Here is a 20,405-nt window from a genome sequence, read left to right as displayed (position 1 = left end):
CCACTGGTCGCTTACAATCGCCTGTCGACAGAGCATCTCCCATTTCAGTCGTACCTCGCGGCGGCCGCTTCCAACACTGCTTCGCGTTACACATTAACAGCGTGTGAGAGTGTCGCTCATGAGCTAGTGGTAGTCGGCAGCGGATGTGGCAACACTGTAGCGGCAAGTGATAGTCGCCAACTATCAAGTAATTTTTATCGGACTATAGCGCACGCGTTGTTCCTTTAGTCAGAAAGAAAATAAGCCAAATTATTGTTTTTATGACACTACTGCCACGGCACTACCCTAACGCCGCAAAGCACTGTTTGAAAACCCCTTTAAGTAATTAAGCATCTGAGCTAACTTGGACCTCGCACCGAAGCGGCTGCGATATGTTCCTGTGGCACACAGACATAGCTCGCCAGAGCCCGCACTCACCCACCTCGTCGTGGTCCTCCTGGTCGAGCAGCGCGGTGTCGGCGCGCCGCGCCAGCTTGTAGAGCGAGCGTCCCATGGCGTCCATTGGCCGGCCCGCAGCCTAGCCTCGCCGCAGCAGAACCCGCACCCGCACTGGCTCGCTCGCGGCTCGTCCGGCCCGCGGCCTTGGACGGGGCGCGCTGCCCACTCGCCGTATTACTTAGCGGCCGCTAACGCCGACTCTCGCCTCTGACTGGCACGCTAATTGCCGACGCAGCCGCCGGGGCACGTGAGCGCGCACCACTACGGCCGCTGCTCGCGGAAAATTACGACCCGTCCCAGCTGAATGGGTACACTACCAGATAACCCACAGCGCCACCCACCCGCGCGCAGCCGGCAGCCAAACGTAAACAACCGTGGAAGGGCAGCGTTATCAGAGTTTGGCCTGACCCCACGAGTCGGTGGCAAGCGTTCTGAAAAGGCAATGCTCCCGCGGCGAACACACACTGTCACCTGTACGATGTCGTTACCACCGGTGGGATCGCCTTTCTGAAATCATCTATACGGTATTTAATTTACAGCGATCCGCTTCACCTGTGCTAATTGTTTATTCAGATCGCGACCGGTTTCAGGATTTTAAAATGCAGTCTTCAGGTGTACAAAATTATTGTAACTGTTAACAGGTAACGTGCTGTCGGAACGGAAGTGGTTGGCGCTGCTACCGTACCGCTGCCCAGCGGCAGACAGTTTCCGCCAACATGCAGTCATTGCAGCTTTTGCACCGACTACCCCGTGTTACCAACTACAATAATTTCGTACACCTGAAAATGGGATTATAATTCCCGAAACTGGTCGTGGTTTGAATAAATAATTAGTGTAACTAAAGCGGATCTCTTTAACTTAATTATTATGCCTCTCAATTGCAGATGTCCTACGTGTCAAACATTTTGCATCTATACGATATTTTACGTAAAGGTCCCAGGTATCGCAACCTGCAGCCATTCAGCCTGGCGGGCCCTCATTTGCGAGTAATTGAGGAAAAAAAGTAGTTTAATTTGTCGTTTCCTCTACTTCTTTACAAACGGAATGTTATTGAGACAGGTTGGGTAGTGCAATCGTTATAGCACAACGCTCATATACAAGACGTTATGGATTCGAATCTCCTAGTGGATTGGGTTTTTTTTTATTTTTACACCTTCATCAAAATGACTTCGATATTACTTTTACTTAGCGAAGGTGCTTAAGTGTACCTTTTAAATTCCTGTTCCTTCCGTCATGTCATTTTGACCAATGTACGAACTTTTTCAATTCCTCTCAATTTTTATCCCCATCATCCCACTTGGCATCTTCGTGCATGTGAATTTAATCGCTAATCGCTCAATTATTTTTATCTATCTATTATAATATTTAAACATTTTCAAATGCTGCTAGGTCAGCTAAAAAACAAATGAGTGAATCTAGTTAAAACGAGTGAATCTAGTTAAGATGATGAGTGGATCTATTTATGTGTGTAATAGCGTCAAAAAAATAATTTTCGTTCCAAAGTGTACATTTTCTTGGATGCTAATCGTCATACAAACATATGCAACATGAATTCTTATTTCACTGTGAACAAAATAACGTAGATGAACATTTAAACGAAAGAAGGGTTTGTAAGTAAAACGGAATTCATGATGAAACGGAAGAAATTAAATCGATATTAATACACTGAAATAATTAAAGTCTCATGCACAAAGATTACAAGTGGAAAAGGAATTATAGGAAGAAATAATGGGAACGACTGGAAAAGTTAGTACGGTGATTAAGATGATGTGACAAAGGAACGGAAATTAAAATATTACTTTTAAACCCTTAACTGAATAAAAATTATGATCAGTCATTTCGATAAAGGTTTAAAACTTACAAAATCGCAAAGCACCAGGATAGATTAAACTCACAACCTCTTGCTTTTCAGTCTTGCCCTATAACCATTACGCTACAACCACTGTCAGTAATATTTCTTTTTTAAAGCCGCATAGAAGTCACCCAAAATTCCAAATTTTGTGTCGTCGATGACTAGCAAATAAGGTCCCACCAGCGTTAATGGCTGCCTGGGTCCTTAACCTACATCACTGTGTGGATAGTTTCAAAACGTCGACCCCACCGTTGGGGACATCTCCCTGTAAGTTGCTGGCACATGCTACTGTGATTCTACACAAAAGAATTTATTTTTCGCTCCACCTGCCCTGAAACTTGCGCCGGCCCCGGACAGAACCCGTCCAAGGAATTTATGACGCGGCCGATGTGCCAGCTGATCTGGATGTGGCTTTGAGGCGGTTCGTCACATCCGACATGGTGAATTACGAGCAGGTACCTACGTCCCATCTCAGTTACACGATTCGCAACATTTCGAAAATGTTCTCACACTTTCACATGGGATAACGCTAGATGCAGACCGATGACAGATGGGGAATACACACGAATTCCGTCCGAAATGGAGGGGGAGGGGCGTGGTCACAGAAACTGCCAAAACGAGATTAACATGCCTCCCCCGCCAGGACACAGGATGAGGCCAGGGAAAAGGAAAGGATTTACTTTTTCCTCACAGAAGCCTGTCTGCCTACGGACAATAATAATACCAGCTTAGCGTAGCGTTGTGACGGACAACGACTGGTCATAATAAAATTCGCAGTGATAAAAGGAATGTTCACCCTGTACCTCTGTGAATCAATTTACTCACCACTCTTAAGTGTTTCAGCGGCCTATCCTCATCTTCCGTCATTTGACCAGTTCCCATAAACACAATCTACGTGGGTCACCAGCGATAATTTTTGGAACCTGCAGCGGCCGTGTATGAACAGAACTTAGGGCAGCCTAGTACATAATCTGGATACCTTCCAAAAATTGTCTCTGGTGATGTTACGATTTTGAATGAGTAAAATAATCGTCCATCATATGATGATGGAAGGTAGCCTTCTGAAACATGGAGTGTGGTGAATTAATTAATTCGCAATGGCAGTGCTTGAACATTAATCTCTGCTTGTTCTCAGAATGCCATCGTCTACACTGTTCCACTTTATCAAAATGGATAAAGTTTATGAGTGTTTGCGCTACGACGTCAAGGTCGTGTATAATGCAACGAAGACTTGCCACTATCTATAGAATATAATGGAATGTTATAAAAATAAAAATAAGTAGACATGCACTGATTATTAAGTATTTGGGCGTCTGCCATACTCCATCGAGCAATAACTGAGAGCTCTGTATGTTACCATATTGTATCTTTATCATTTTCAAATTAAGTCCACAACAAAACATCTTTAGATCCTCGATTGTTTACATAAAATGAACTCAAAATTTGAACCGTCTATAACTCTTCTGTGGTGCTGGTGAAGAGCTAGAAGAGACGCACCCCCCCCCCCCCCCCCCCCTCTGCCTGCACCTGCATATGTTTCTAGCATTCAGTTTTGAACGACTCTGTATTCCCAGCTCTGTGCTGTCGAGGATGCTCACACGTCAGATACGCAACCCCTCAGATCGTAACGGTGCCCTGTGGGTAATAGCAGCGTGAGGGGTCTTCCAACTGGCTCTGAATATTGCGGCGTGTAGCGGTTGAGGTGCGCCGGGTGGAAAGGTCAACTGGGTCGCGCCGCAGGTCGTTGAGAGGCGCACCGCGAGCTGTTGCGGCCGCCTTTTAAGACACTTGGGGGCTATTGAGGAGCCGGCGGACACGCTCCGCTCTACCGCGAATGGCGATCGTGAGCCGCCTCGTGGGTAATACACCAGCGCCTCCTGAACACACTGCCACTCAGCTCCGCCCAGTACTTTGATCGCGTTCCCAGAATACAATCAACCTGCATTCTTCACTTTATCTGGTGCATCTGAAACATTTATTCCTTCGCAGCCTCTGTGCGTACGGAGATTCCTGCCGATCCGTTAAGAACTAGTATAGTTCGCAAATTAGGCAAGCTACATGTAGCACGGAACAATCAAACGAGATGTTGCAGTATTTGACACACTAGATCATCTCGTATCCTCTAACACAGCAAGTCAGACTGGCTCTATTAGGTACAATTAATCAGCTAAAAATCGACTGCCACAGGGAAGTTCACAACGCGAATCACAAACATACCTCACACTGGGTGGCTGATTTTGTAATAAAATGACAACTCCGATGACGTCCTTGGTATGTTACAGGCTCGATACCGAGGCGGTTGGCCCAGGAGACGTCGACTGTGCCCAGCAGCTACGGTAACTGACCTCTTACCAAAAATCCTTGTAACGTTGCATGCACGTCGCTGTTAATATAAATCCGACAACAGCCCTGCCACTCATCCGAACTGTCACAGAGGTTTTGTTTTCGCGGACCGTCGTGGGACTATTTTCCCGCTGTCCCAAACCGATACGCTTCAAAAGTTTGAGCGTACCACATCCCAAATGGGACCATATTGGGAGGGAGGGAGGGAGGGAGGTACTCCCGGGCGTGCGGCCGAGTTGTTGCCGTTTATGCTCAATATTTTGTCGGTCGATCCAGGCGTTATCTTCAGGTGCTAGTGTCGTGCTGTTGTGTAAACTCGATGTCTAGTTTCCACCTAAAATGACTGGGAGACTCGAGGGTAATATACCAGTTCCGCCCAGTACTTTGATTGCGTTCCCAGAACACCACCACCCATTCTTCACTTTATCTGGTGTATCTGAAACAATTCCCTCTCAGCCTCTGTGCGTGCGGAGATTTCTGCCGATCCGTTAAGAACTAGTATAGTTCGAAAATTACGCAAGCTACATGTAGCACGGAACAATCAAACGAGATGTTGCAGTATTTGACACACTAGATCATCTCGTATTCTCTATCACAGCAAGTCAGACTGGCTCTACTAGAAATAATTACTCAGCTAAAAATCGACTGCCACAGGGAAGTTCATAACGCGGATCACAAACATATCTCACACTGGGTGGCTGATTTTGTGATAAAATGACCACTCTGATAACGGTGTTGGTATGTTATAGGCTCGATCTGCGGTGGTTGGCCCAGGAGACATCGACTGTGTACAGCAGCTGCCGTAACTCACCTCCTACCAAAAATCCTTCCATCCTTGCATGCACTGTCGCTGTTAGTATAAATCCGCGAACAGGCCTGCCACTCATCCAAATTGTCACAGAGATTTTGTTTTCGCGGACTGTCGTGGTACTATTTTCCCGCTGTCCCAAACCGATAAGCTTCAAATGTTCGAGCATACTACATCCCAGATGGGACCATATTGAGGGGGCACTCCCAGGCGTGCGACCGGGTAGTTTCCGTTTATGTCCAGTATTTTGACGACCAATCCAGTCGTCATCTTCAGGTGCTAAAGTCGTGCTGTTGTGTATACTCTACGTCTAGTTTCCAACCAAAAAGGCTGTGCGAAATAGAAACAACTCGGCTAAAAACACCACTAATCAATCACGCTGAGAAAACGTAGCACCGTATAACCCTTTTACTACCACAAGACGTGTGTTTTCCACTATAGGTTGTCAGAGAACCAGAGGGGGAAACTGCCGCATGTTGTTACTGTGTATTAACGTTCCACTGGTAAAGGGAATCCTGCTACTGGTTTGCATATTTCTTATAATTACAGATTGTACCTATGAGCTGTGCTGTCTTCAGGATTCACTGCCAATCTTCTGCCCCGTATTGTCCCCCGTATTGTCCTTCGCACCTGCAGAAGCAAAAGCAATGAACGTATTTTCAAAGCGGGCTGCCGTCGCGCCTTCCGGTACAAATAGCGTCAATGAACTGCACGCACATATTGACGTCAGCCACATCACAAACGAAGAACATATCGCGCACCTGTAGTATGATTTACAAACTAGGAGCGATACTCTATCCACTGATGTTTCTCTGTTTTCTGTATGTCTGTCAGTTTTTGCGCACGCAGTCATCTCTTGTGACACTAACTACCTATAAGTGACTATTTCTCCTCCTGCCTCTCCCTTCCCTCCCACGGCTTTGGTAAACGACATGGCGGGCATTATTTTTGTGACCACACAAGGAAAGAGTTCACGACCGGATGTATCAGCAGCTGCTTAAGGGGGGGGGGGGGGGGGGGGGGGGGCAGGACGTCAAACGGGCCGACTTGGAGCAGGAGAGGCACCACAGGACATTTTAATTTCCACTGTCTATACTTTTACAAGTAAATTCGTAAAACTTTGTCAGCATGACCAGGAAGGATTCGGGATTCACACTCACAGCAGTGGAAGTTCAAAAACATAACAGAATAAATTTTTTTACATGTGAAATTTCATCATATTTTCGCTTACTATTGGCTGCATTTGTTGCTATAGGTACATTTTTCTTCACAAGTAAGAGAGATTCTTTGATGAATTTTGCACAGCTTACAAACCATACTTACTGGTGTACGAAACTCTAAAATTTTCCAAATCTATTATAAACTGTGGTATAAATTGAGATAATTAACTACAACATTTGATTTTTTTCTAAACAAAGTTCAAAACGTAACAGCTCATTCATTTTTTTCATAAATTAAATAGATTCTAGAGTTTCAGACACCTGTAAATATGGTTTGTATGCTGTGCAAAATTGATCGAACAGTCTCTCTTACTTATGAAGAAAAGTGTACCTATAGCAACAAATGCAGCCAATAGTAAGTGAAAAAATGATGAAATTTCATATGTAAAAAAATTATTTTGTTATGTTTTTGAACTTCCGCTGCTACGAGTGTGAATCCTGAATCCTTCCTGGTCGTGCTGACAAAGTTTTATGAATTTACTTGTAAAAGTATAGACAGTGGAAATTAAAATGTCCTGTGGTGCCTCTCCTGCTCCAAGTCGGCCCGTTTGACGTCCTACCCTCCTTAATCAACTATGTTGTATGGTCGTTGTCGATGGAACTTCTCTATTCCTAACGTTTTGTTCAGAGCTGCGCTGGACATCTTCAGACTTACTCCCTTCCGCTGTGTCTTGCTCACTAATTCATCAGCACGTATGTCTTTTCATTTTGCTACTTCTGACGACGCTATTAATTAAAATTACTATACATTACTGTCTTTCACTCTGAAAAAAAAAGTGGTAGTCAAAAGGTTAATGAGTGATCGCACCCAGACCTAAGAACACCGCAGACACAGAAGGTGATGGCACAACGTTTTGTGACTGTCACCATGTAAGCGCGAGTGTGGAGCGGCGCTCTCTCTCTCTCTCTCTCTCTCTCTCTCTCTCTCTCTCTCTCCCTCCTTATTCTCTACATTACTTAGCAGTGTGGCTAGATTTTGGTTGTAATAACTTTTAAGAAAACGTGTTTCACTGGATTAATCTGGCACAATTGTTTCTTGACGAAAGTGAATTAGCACCAAACACGCACTAAAGACATTGTAGGTACATCGTTCTATCAAATTATCCTGTTTGATGTAACACTGTATTTTACGTGATATGAAATGCTAGCAAATTTCGTGCAGTGATCGCAACCATCCTTTGGTTTAGAAGTTTTCACATATACCGAAACCGATAATGTGGAAGTTTACTATCGCAAATGACAACAGAATTATCAGAGACTTGTAAGAACAAGGTAACTGGAGCTTAAAGCCTGCGTGTCGCCCATTCAGCTTTATGAAGGAAAAAAGTATGGTTAGGTTTTGACGTCCCGTCGACGCCCCAGCCGCTAGAAATGTAGCAGGAGGCGTGCGAGGAAAATATCCACACACATCTGTCTCAGACAATTAGTACTATATTTTGTAATTTACAATATTATTTTATAATTACCTGTTCGTCTTTATCCCAGTCATGTAATTCACAGTATTACCGGATAGGCTTGCAACAATCGCCATCACATCACTTTATGATTATACGGAAATTTATCGATACAACTTACGGAATCGGTAGATGTATTGTTTTGTAGCAAACAACCTCACGTTTTACACAACACAGTTCACTCACATTTTGGTTCATGTGACTACTATTTGGGATGCACAAAAATTCCCACCAGTATTAAATTTCTTCCCACATTCGTTGCAGCAAATCGGGCTTAACTTCTGCAACGGCAGCGTAGATTCGATTTTTCTAGTCGGCTAAATTTTTTGATCCAGGAGGAACACACACACTGTTTTTAATGAAACCCCAGAAAAAAAAAATCCAGCGGTGTCAAGTCTGGTGAGCGAGGTGGCCATGCGATTTGCCCTTTACAGTCAGTTCACCGTCCTCGGAGGCGATTATTAAGGAAACCTCGAACTTCGTGAGGAAATGAGGTGGTGCACCGTCTTGCTGGTGGAAAACCCTACCATCTCGGTCATATTAATCTATCTGTTGAATTGAAAAGTTTTCAAGTATATCCATATACACAATACCAGTGACAGTTTTCTCAAAGAAGAAGAAAGGGCCCTTGACTTTCAATTTGCTGGGGGCACAAAACACATTAAATTTGGGAGTGTCACAGACGTTTTCCAAGCTTCGCTGCCCCATACACTGCAGTTGTGGGTTTTGGCCATGACACTGATAAGAAATGTTGACTCATCCCTGAACACTACTGTGACCAGTAATGTCTTGTGGTCTTCTACTCGATGTAACATTTCCGCACGGAATTCCCCACGAGCAATCTTATCTGAATGACTAATGTGCTGTGCCACTGTGCCCTTCAGTCTTGAAACGCGCGATCGCTACGGTCGCAGGTTCGAATCCTGTCTCGGGCATGGATGTGTGTGATGTCCTTAGGTTAGTTAGGTTTAAGTAGTTCTAATTTCTAGGGGACTGATGATCTCAGATGTTAAGTCCCATAGTGCTCAGAGTCATTTGAACCATTTGCCATTTGATTCGTCACCACAGCTGCACGTGTAATACTGATGCATTGTTATATTTATAAATACTTTTTTTTCAAACTGCCGATGAGAGCGAGAGGCGTGGCAAAGTAGTAGCATTGTACGTATTATCGACACATGGCTCACGGTCGGGTGTTTGGCGAATGCCGTAACATGGCCAGTTCTTGGGACAGGAAGTGAGAACGGGGCGGTTAAGTTCAAATTCAGTGGAGAAGACACGTATACTGTAGGTCTCAAGCCTCGTGCGAAACTGACTCTGCCAGGAAATTTAAAGGCAAATTTATCTTTCTTTCCTGTGGGAGGAGCGTGATTACGGCATTAATTGTGTTGGCAACTCGGAGAAGCCAGTGCAGTAGAGACACTGAAGCCAACCGCGGAAGGAAGGTTCTCGGGGTAGGAGAAGAGCCCACTCGTGGGCGGAGAGTGTCAGAGAAGAGGCGCGCCCTGCAGCCGTCTGCGTGAAGGAAGGACCTCTGTTTCCGACGCTGGGTCCGTGCTGAGGTCATTGCCGCCAGAGCGAACTATGTTGCAGTAATGCAGGTGAGCTCTCAGTGCGTACGAGAACTCTCGCGCAACTGCTCCTTTTCTTTCTCCCACACTAATCGGGATCTCTACATGGGTACCCCACAAGTCACCGTACGGTGCGTGAAGGAGGGGTATCCTGTACCACTACTCGTCATTTCCTTTCCTGTTCCACTAGCAAACAGCGAGGGAAAAACGATTACCTATATTCCTCCGAATGAGCCCTAATTTCTCGTATCTTACGCTCATGGTCCGTATGCGCTGTGCTGACGGCAATGGAATCGTTCGGAAGTCAGCTTCTAATGCCAGTTCTCTGAATTTCATCAATAGTGTATCTCGACTCAAGAATAGGTCGCACCAGTGTCCTATATGCGGTCTGCTTTGAAGGTGAGCCACTCTTTCCTGCCGGCCGGTGTGGCCGTGCGGTTAAAGGCGCTTCAGTCTGGAACCGCGTGACCGCTACGGTCGCAGGTTCGAATCCTGCCTCGGGCATGGATGTGTGTGATGTCCTTAGGTTAGTTAGGTTTAAGTAGTTCTAAGTTCTAGGCGACTGATGACCTCAGCAGTTGAGTCGCATAGTGCTCAGAGCCATTTGAACCATTTTGAACCACTCTTTCCTCAAATTCTCCCAATAAACCGAAGTCGACCATTCGCCTTCCCTACCACAGTTCTCACTTGCTTGTTCCATCTCTTATCACGTTGCAACGTTACGCCCATGTATTTAAAAGACTTTACAGTATCCAGTAGGATACCAGTAATACTGTATCCGAACATTACAGGTTTGTGCATTTCCGCCACAGTAACTCGTGCACCGAAATAAATTAAGAATATATGCAGTTTTACATACAAGGATTCTTATGTTTATAATTTCTTTCCCGTCAACAGCGCAAATAACCTGTTGTGTGTTGCTACCCTCGCAGCTATGCGATCGATTCATGGTAAAAATATGCTCTCCAACCCTGCAAGCATGACCGAAACTCTGGTGCAGAGCATGTGTGCTTCGATTAATGTGCGCAGTTTCTCTTTCAGAAGACTCTTAGTGTTACATTAATCTAGCGACTGTGTTTAATGCAACTATTTGAGACAGCCGTACAGGCGCAGTGGGTAGCATGAGTAACCAATTGTACTCGAGCGGAGACCCGACAGATGGTTAATATAGGGCGTTTCACAATGCTTTGACGGTTTCAAATTCCAATAACGCGCGCTGAAAAGATACAGCGACGGTGGCGCCGTCTGTTAGTAGTGCAGACAGTAAGTTTCATCCCATATACACATCAGTAATCATGTCGCACTGGTCGAAGCGATGTCGAGCGTTCGCGGTGGAGTTACAGGGACTGGCGTGCGCGTGCAAAGCGCCTTTTGTTAGCGTATCGAGACATAGCCGCGATATCCAATTCCTGCGGCCGGACGGGGTGACCGAGCAGTTCTAGGCGCTACAGTCTGGAACCGCGCGACCGCTACGGTCGCAGGTTCGAATCCTGCCTCGGGCATGGATGTGTGTGATGTCCTTAGGTTAGTTAGGTTTGAGTAGTTCTAAGTTCTAGGGGACTGAAAACTTCTGAGGTCAAGTCCCATAGTGCTCAGAGCCATTTGAGCCATTTTTTGTGCCAATTCCTGCACGTGGAACAATAGTGGACTGTGTAAGAAACTTCAGTGCAACTTCTAGTTGCTCGAATTGAAAGTCAATCGGCCCTCGGAAAACCATCCGAACTCCCGAGAACACCGAACGTGTACGTAGCAGTTTACAGGCAAGCCGTTGTCATTCGTTACGAAAACTAGGTTGTAACAAGACAGCGCGACATGTCACACATCCAACAAGGCCTTGCAAGTTCTCCGTGAACCGACTCGTAACCGCATAGTTTCCAAACGCGCCTGTGTCGATTGGCCGCCTCGCTCGCCTGATTTAACCGCGCCGAACTTTTACGTGTAGGTTATTTGAGGGCGAGAGTGCACTCCCACCGGCCGAAAAGCTATCAACATTTATAAGATAGAATTCACGATGAAATTTCCAGAATTCTTCTAGCTGTTATGAATATTTGTTCAAAAACTGGGAAAACACCTCTATTATCGTGTAGCAGCGAATGGTTGTCATTCGTCGAATGTGGTGTTTCTTAAGCAAAGTTGAAGAAATTCCGTACCTTGTGTAAAATTTTCTTTGTTTCGCGATTAGTTTGTGTTTTATTCAAATGTGAAATAGTCAAACCATTATTAGGCACACTGTACAACACGTGGTTAGGATACCGAACTCTTATACGGGAGGAGATGTTTTCAGTTCCGTTTCCAGCCAGCCTGTTTTAGGATTTTGGGTGTTTCCCCAAATGTATTAGGACAAATGTGTCCGACGGAACGGTAAAATCTACTCCTGCTTCCTTCCTTCCTTTCTTCCCTACTCACTCCGTATATTATTAAGGCTGGAAAAGAATAAGCTCTTACTTTTTTAAATGCAAACATTCGCCTTAATCGACTAGATAAGCTATAGAAAACCTAAATCTAGAAGACTGGAAAGGGCTTTAAACCCAACTCTTCCCGAGCCAGAACCCACTGCCTTTATAACCACTACGTCACCTCGTCAGTCATCGCATTTATGAATAACTTGCCTGAATGAAACACGTTACTGCGACTGAACTAGGCATACAAAATACTAATTACTAGACGGGTCATGTGCTGAACATACTTACGACAGTAGAGAGTGTGAATATTTTTGTCGCGCACAGTGAAATTGTAACAACAGATTCCCTCTGGGGCAACGTGTTGACTGCTGTGTGCGAATCCAGGCGGGATCAGATGAGTGGCTGCGCTACCGGTCCAAATCCGGGAGTGGGCAGGCGCCGGCATCCGACCGTAGGACGCGCTCTAACGGTGCGACTCCCAGTGTTGGAAGGGTTACTCACCTGGCGCGACCGTTCTGCAAGTTACGCAGCGGCCGGTCCACCGGCCCTTGACCCGCAGTCGCCCACGAAAACTTGTGTAACTCCTTGACGGTAATTTTAAGAACACTATTCAGGACGGCCTACACCTGTGCAGCGTTGTTGAAGTACAGGTACTGTGCAGGAGCAGCGTGGAGCGTGGTTAATTGTGTTGCTCGCTTCCTCTCGAAATTGTGTACACGAAGCACTTTATTTGCAATGCGCCGTACGTGATGTTTGGGCTTAAGATCCATGTGTTAAGAACGGTTTACTATATTTTCAGCAGAGATAAGAAACCTCGAACCATCCGCTTACACTCTTACGTCGATAACATCTGTCGTGGGTGTCTATACAGTAATGATGGTCTTATATAGATGTTAATATTAAAAAAAAGGGGGGAACACAGGCACCAGTGGAATCACATCCATGATACGTAGGTCCATGAATGTGGTAGCAATTATGATTTGCGCCGGATGAAACGAGTTCGAGGAAACGACTTACATATTTAACGAACTGACGCAGACAGTATACCGAGAACACGAGTGCCTTCCATCGATTCGTTGCTTTACGTAACCGGACTGTGACTTACAAAGTACTATCTCATGATATTGATGCAGATCATACCTACTGCTATCTGAGGCAGAAACTTGCGGCATCCCCAACTACATACATGAATAACAGAAGCAAAAATGGAGCGCTTTGAAGATCGTCTGACGCTGACAACAACACATTTTGGAGCAGTAGTTCTTGTAATATATTTTACATTCATATAACAACAATAATTTGTCATGTTAATTAAAGCTGAAAATACGACGTTTTTCATGTGTATTAACACACTGAAAAGAGGGTGATTTCGTGGTAGTATTCGCTTGAAATTTTTGCACCCCTCACACAAAGTCAGAGATCAAGTATAAGGAGAGACATAATGTCGAATTTAATTTCTAAATTCGCTGCCCATCTATATCTTTCAGTGCCTAGAAAGGAATGTGAATTCAGTGCACCTCTAAAACTAGCTACCATACGAAAAGTTTTGCTTGTCTTTCACTGTTATTCCAGCTTCATTTCACACAAGACCTTTTTCCGGAACGTACTAAGTTAAGTACAAAATAAACTGCTGAAATTAAGCAATTTAAAAAAATGACGATTGTTGGTAGTTTTTCCATTTACTTTACCGGTGTTTCGGATTTATACTTTTGGCGGAGATACCCTAACTTAATTCTTATTTTACTTTTCCAGAGATCCTCAGCTTATATTCATACCACGTACTCAAACAGAAAGAAAGCCCACCAAACACGATGTTTAACGCCATACTATATGGTGGCTCGCATGTTCTACTTGTAACAAAAAACAGATGTCTCACCTCAGAAGAAAATCAAAAAGCAATGGTGATCTGTAAGCCACAACGGAACAAGAGTATGTCTGACTAAAAATTTTGAGGGCAGAACATAGCAGAGGTGTCCTGATTCCAGATGAATATGATAGAACAAGACAATATAGAAGCCAAGTCAGGTACTGGACGTGAATACCGCGTGAGCAAAGCGCGGTTTCAGAGCGCGCCACAATGTGGAAGGAGGGCGATTCCCCGCCGCTCCTGATACTTAAAAAAGTAGTTGTCGCCATCCCCTGTAGGCGGCGGTGCCAGCAGCAGCAGCAGTTGAAGCAGCAGGGACTTGGGGGTAGTGTGTTATTCACGCACAGCTGTTGGGACGGCGAGGGGTGACCTACTTGTGCAACGTCTTGCTCCGGGGACCTATACCCCGCCCGATACGGCACTACGAAGGTAGGCCCGAGCGCGCGCCCGCGTTCGATTGTTATAAAAGATTCAAGCGCCTCGCTTGGGCCATGTCTGACACAAACCACGCTTTCTCCTACAGAACATAAGAACTCAGTGGAAATGGTGGTTCACAACAGAGCTACATGGAGCACGTTCGTCTACAAAAGCAGTGCGTGCACGTGTTGGAACGGGAGAAATAGTCCAACTGCTGTGTCACTTTCAGATTTGCATCTATTCTCTGCAAATAATTGAAATGTACGTAAAAGAGTACTTTTATTGCATTTATTAAGGTTTCTTCCCGTTCTGTCCACGAATGGGGTTTCCGATGAATGACTGCTGGTAATGCGTCTATACGTAGATGTAGAGCACGCTCTGTTTATGCTCTGAAGGACGTTTCTTAAAGTTTTGTAAGAAAGTTGAGAGATACACGGTGCCCTTCGAGTGTCTGCCACTCATGCATTATATACTCAGGTTGGTCAGAAACAGTTTGAAACGCTTGTATGGGGACGTCCATTAATTACGTCAGCTCAATATAGGGGGCGGGGAGGTTCGCCAGAATGTCACCAAATCTCATTTAAAAGGGGGATAGGCAATGAAGATCTCACATCATTTTTTAAAATCGGAATACACACATTATATAATGGACAATTTTAAAGTGCCCACCAGTATTGATGCCCTCTCTGAACAGAACTGTATGCTTTACACTGCGCATACCCGGGATTCCCAGAGTTGAAACAAATGCCGCACAAATGTCAGTTTTCATTCGGAAAGTTCTCTGTCAAGTCGGTCCAAATCACGGCGTGTCAGTGAGTCAGCCGTGATATTTTGAAACCAACACAAAGCCAATGTTATTGTGTTCAACATAAATCTCTATTACAACTTTCAAAATGCTTATGGTAAGAGGAATGTCGACAAGTCGAAACACGTGCGAGCAAGTAGTTTAACCATTTATGGAAGGGAGCCGAAGCTCATCGTTATCTACTCCACTATCAATCGTACTGTTCTCTTAGTGATCATACAAATCAAGATACTAACAACCTATGTAATCATACGGTTCAAAGAAAGGTACAAACAACGTTCTCTCTCATCTGGAAAGTAAGTAGAGGTTTAATGTGGCATTTAATACACGCAATACCCCGATAAAAGGTCAATTTTTAGAGACCCATCAAAAGAGCTAATACTATTTTCGTTTAGCCTTTTTGTCCATCTATCTCTCTATGTGTCTGTCTGTCTGTCTGTCTCTGTCCGTTCGTCCGTCCATCCGAAAACTATTCAGGCTTTAACCACTGTCCGATGCACTTACTGAACAGAACAAGGTTTCATTAATATTGTTTAACCAATGTGTAAAACAAATTCATTTTTACATATTTTTGCCAGACTAATGGGTAAACTTCACGTGGGAGGGGGGTGAGGGAGGGGGGGAAAGGCGGGGGGCCACCACATTTCACCGAAGTGGAAGGGGGAGTCAAAAAAGAAAAAAGGCTTCCCCTAAGGGTGTTGTAAGGGAGGTTGCGCTGGGACATAAATATTAAGGAAAATATTCTTTATGTTGCGCCGTTTCCCAGTTATATAGCACTGGAGTTAGTCACCTAGTTGCCCGCGCAAATTCAAGCACTTGCACGCGCTGGAAGTGGCCATGCACAGACATCTGTGGAGTTACTATTTGTTCAAATGCTCATTACCAGTTACAATATACCTTCTCCGGAAGTGGTAAGTTTATGCTACGTAAGCAAAAGCTATGTTTGTTCGGTTTGTGGAAACCAAACTAAGACCGAGATTGGCGACACTATCTCTGGCAGGCTGAGTGAACTTGCGCGTGCGACGACCTGCTTCGCTAACTTCAATGCAAAATAATTCGGACACGGCGCAGCCTATCGAATTTTTTTCTTAACAATTATTTCTCATCACAACCTACCCTGCAACGCCCTTGCAATCTTTTCAGACTATTTCTGACCACCCTGTATATACCAGCCGCGTCCTACTCGTTAACGGTGGTTAATAGCTATAAAAAAAAAAAGTACCCAGGTATGTATCTATTCCAGTTTTGTATTAGTTCATCTTCTCCTTATAAATCCAGAAATTGAAGGGTATTACGGTAATTACTTTTTATCGGGTGGACAGCACTGCATCTCTTTACAGTATTGTCTTTGCAACAAGCTGATAATTTGTATTACTGCTTCCTTCATATATGCATCCTAAGTACTTGAACAGGTGGACGGTTTCAAGTACTTAGGATGCATATTCTCACAGGATGGCAACATAGTGAAAGAACTGGAAGCGAGGTGTAGCAAGGCTAATGCAGTGAGCGCTCAGCTACGATCTACTCTCTTCTGCAAGAAGGAAGTCAGTACCAAGACTAAGTTATCTGTGCACCGTTCAATCTTTCGACCAACTTTGTTGTATGGGAGCGAAAGCTGGGTGGATTCAGGTTACCTTAACAATAAGGTTGAGGTTACGGATATGAAAGTAGCTAGAATGATTGCAGGTACTAGTAGATGGGAACAATGGCAGGAGGGTGTCCACAAAGAGGAAATCAAAGAAAAACTGGGAATGAACTCTATAGATGTAGCAGTCAGGGCGAACAGGCTTAGATGGTGGGGTCATGTTACACGCATGGGAGAAGCAAGGTTACCCAAGAGACTCATGGGTTCAGCAGTAGAGGGTAGGAGGAGTCGGGGCAGACCAAGGAGAAGGTACCTGGATTCGGTTAAGAATGATTTTGAAGTAATAGGTTTAACATCAGAAGAGGCACCAATGTTAGCACTGAATAGGGGATCATGGAGGAATTTTATAAGGGGGGCTATGCTCCAGACTGAACGCTGAAAGGCATAATCAGTCTTAAATGATGATGATGATGGCTTCCTTCATTGGATAGATGTTAGTCTTTAGATAACTGGATCGTCTGTAAAAATGCTACTAATACAGGTGGTAATAATTAAAGTGCAGCTACACCCAGAGGTTTAGTGCGCGCTTTATTCATTATATGTTAACGAAACCTTGTAGATATGCTTCTGCGTTAATGTGGAACCAATTAACATTAAAAAAAGTTCCGATTTTGGTCACCAGGTGCAAATCTGGCGCTGTACAGCATGTCGTCGGCGTCTCCGGTGCTCATATTGAACACACTGTGTATGAGGTGGACACTCTGTGAGTAGCTGTACTTTAATTACAGCCATCCGGTCCTATCAACAGACTGGCTATGTTTGTTGCAGTACGTTTCTGTGCCACACCTCTCATTCTTTTTTATTACATGAAGAAGAAAATCAGCAAGAAATAGAGAAATCGGGCTTTGTTAATGCACTACGTTTTAAGTGAGCCAACTGTTTATGTAATTTTTAACTCTTGAAGTGATGCTGAATACATACCCCTTCCAGAACGTTGAACCACTACTTCGAACACACATCGTAAAAGCAACTGAATACATACGACGTTGGCAGTTAGATGGTGCACAGGCTTCACAGTGTTGGCTCCTTCCCAAAGTCGAGTGGCAGACCAGGAACGTTCGACAGTCTCGTCCATTCGTCTTTTCTATTGATAGCAAAAATCTTGCTTCGGCACGCTAATGCTGCCGCTGCGTTCCCTTACTGCTAGTAGTGCCAGTAAGGCTTCTCCGAGACAGATGTGAGGCCTATAACCTGGATAATCGGTTGTCACGAACATCTCAGGACAGCAGAGAGTTCTATTGGAGCAGTTGCGCTGAAGGTGGTTAGCAGTTTGCAGAAAATCCCTCTGGTAGATAAGTGTAGATTTATGTAACCATTAGATGCACCATAATCGCAAATACCTTCGTTTAAAAGGCTGTTTACTGTGTTATACTTTCCAGCAGTACATCGGAGGGTTATGGCACAGTCTGAGAAAGTATCACAACACTGCAGTAACCGCAACATAATTTAACAAACATTTTTTCATCTCTCGTATGTCCAATGCATCCTACTATAAACAGACTTATACCTGCGACGCGATGGACTGCACTTATTTGGGAAATTTTCAAAGCAGCTTTCATAAAAAGGAGCCACTGCGTTATGTATCATGTTTTGATGACGTAATATGGGACCTACAGTAGAATAGCTGTAGCGGAAATGGTTAGATGGTACTGGGCGGCATGTGCGAGTGTCATTACGAATTTTGTAAACAAATCTCATTGTTGTTTGGGTCAAGTTTGCTCCTCTAGGTGCCCATCTATTAAATCTAAATTATTTAAATTATTTTGTATGAGTAGCATAGGTGCGTCGCGCCTGTGTGTGTGTGTGTGTGTGTGTGTGTGTGTGTGTGTGTGTGTGTGTAAGATCAGGCGACGAAGTCTCTTCGGTAGTGTGGTAAGAATATCAATTTCAATACCTGGCATGTACAGCACCAGACACAGCAACATCGCCACCTAACCGTAGCTGAAGAGATTAGTGTAGATCCATCGAGCGGTTCGAGTAAGACACACACATACCATCGGAAGGTATGGGCGGACTTAATGTAGGTGTGTCACATCTGCTTACGTTGAATAAAAAAAATCACTGACCCAGTCTGGCACACCTGCGAAGGACTGGCGGCATTTGATCCCTCTCACCCCACCACGGCGGCCAGGTTCTAATTTGTTTACGATCGGGACCGAAATGCACGAAGTGCTCGCACTAGAGAAACAACAAAAACAAAGCACTTTGGCATAAGCAGTTATACAAAATAAAGCATAACTGAAAGAGCGGCATTTGATGATGGCAAGATATTGCTGAATAGATCAGTAAGGAGGTACGCTTTTCAAGTGAAGTACCAGATACACAGTAATTTTATTATAGTGACGTACATTTACGACAGTGTACCTCTGCGTTACACATATTAATCGTTGTTTAATATCATTTAAAGTAATTTAATGATGCACATAAGCAAAATGTTCATCTCATTTCACATGCATAATTGCAAAATTACACAGAGTGAAACTTCGTGCCGGCCGGGGTGGCCGAGCGGTTCTAGGCGCTTCAGTCTGGAACCGCGCGACCGCTACGGTCGCAGGTTCGAATCCTGTCTCGTGCATGGATGTGTGTGATGTCCTTACGTCAGTTAGGTTTAAGTAGTTCTAAGTCTAGGGGACTGATGACCTCAGATTTTAAGTCCCGTAGTGCTCAGAGCCATTTGAACCATTTTGAAACTTCGTGTATAAGTATTTCAGCAGTTTCAAATCCTCGAAGAGAGAAATTCGTTGATGTAATTTATGTACAAAATACGCAAATTTATGCCCTAGACGTATCTGGAAACCGTTTTAAAGCAACATGGTCTTGTTCGTAATAAAACTTGTCATTACCGTATAATGCACGAATGTGAAATGTACTGATGCTGAAGGCAACCCTTTTGAACATTAAACAGAAAGAAAGAACGTTTACTTTTCACACTGGACATTAATCTCTCCACTTTCACAGATTTAATATTGTGGAACGGAAAATAAATTTTCGATGACCGTTCTAGGTGACTATTACTTCTTTTGATGCACCCTGTATATTATGAATGAGAAAGTCTTCAACAATGGAACGTGTGTAAAGGAAAGCAACAAAACGATTAACTGACTTATTTACAATTTATGTTTCTTATGTAATTGTTTGCACAGAAAAATTTCACGAATTTGTATCTAGAAGCAATTACTATGTGATAAAACAGTATGTCAAATGTTTGTGTTATCTATTTGGAACTTGTTTACATACTTTTGTGAACATTTAATTTTTCATTATCACTATAAACTTAATTATATCAACAATTTATGTAACATTCAAGATTGTTACTCGTCTGTACAAGGGTCCGTGTTAGTGAAGTTAGTCTACCGCAGTTTGTCAGTCAGTCAAGATGAAATTCTTTCAGTAGATTTTGCAACAATTTAAAGGAGTCATTATGACAGTTTTCGAAGAAAATATGTAGACGACAGAAAACACCGAGTACTTTATTCCATAGTTTGCATTACAAATCGAACCACTCGTCGATCCAAGGTAAAACCAACTCACAGCTAAGCGTTTTAATGATTTCCACATACTAGTCGTGTTGCAACTTAACGTG

At 44.0% G+C, this 20,405-nt stretch overlaps 1 protein-coding gene across 8 annotated transcripts in view; it reads right to left on the bottom strand.

The window, feature by feature from the left end:
* LOC126412584 (protein kinase C and casein kinase substrate in neurons protein 1-like) overlaps positions 1–20,405 on the bottom strand; it is a 548,284-nt gene that overhangs the window by 216,215 nt on the left and 311,664 nt on the right. Inside the window, exon 1 of one of the 8 annotated variants that reach the window (XM_050082237.1) lies at positions 422–552. The exons of the other annotated variants lie outside the window; for them this stretch is intronic. Within the exon in view, the coding sequence (XP_049938194.1) occupies positions 422–502 (81 nt within the window). The 5' untranslated portion in view covers positions 503–552. Of the gene's footprint in view, positions 1–421; positions 553–20,405 lie in introns of those variants that run through there. 8 annotated transcript variants of the gene reach the window in all.

This window comes from Schistocerca serialis, chromosome 7, assembly GCF_023864345.2.
Source record: "Schistocerca serialis cubense isolate TAMUIC-IGC-003099 chromosome 7, iqSchSeri2.2, whole genome shotgun sequence".
NCBI classification, from domain to species: domain Eukaryota; kingdom Metazoa; phylum Arthropoda; class Insecta; order Orthoptera; family Acrididae; genus Schistocerca; species Schistocerca serialis.
This window is presented reverse-complemented; position numbering and strand designations above follow the sequence as displayed.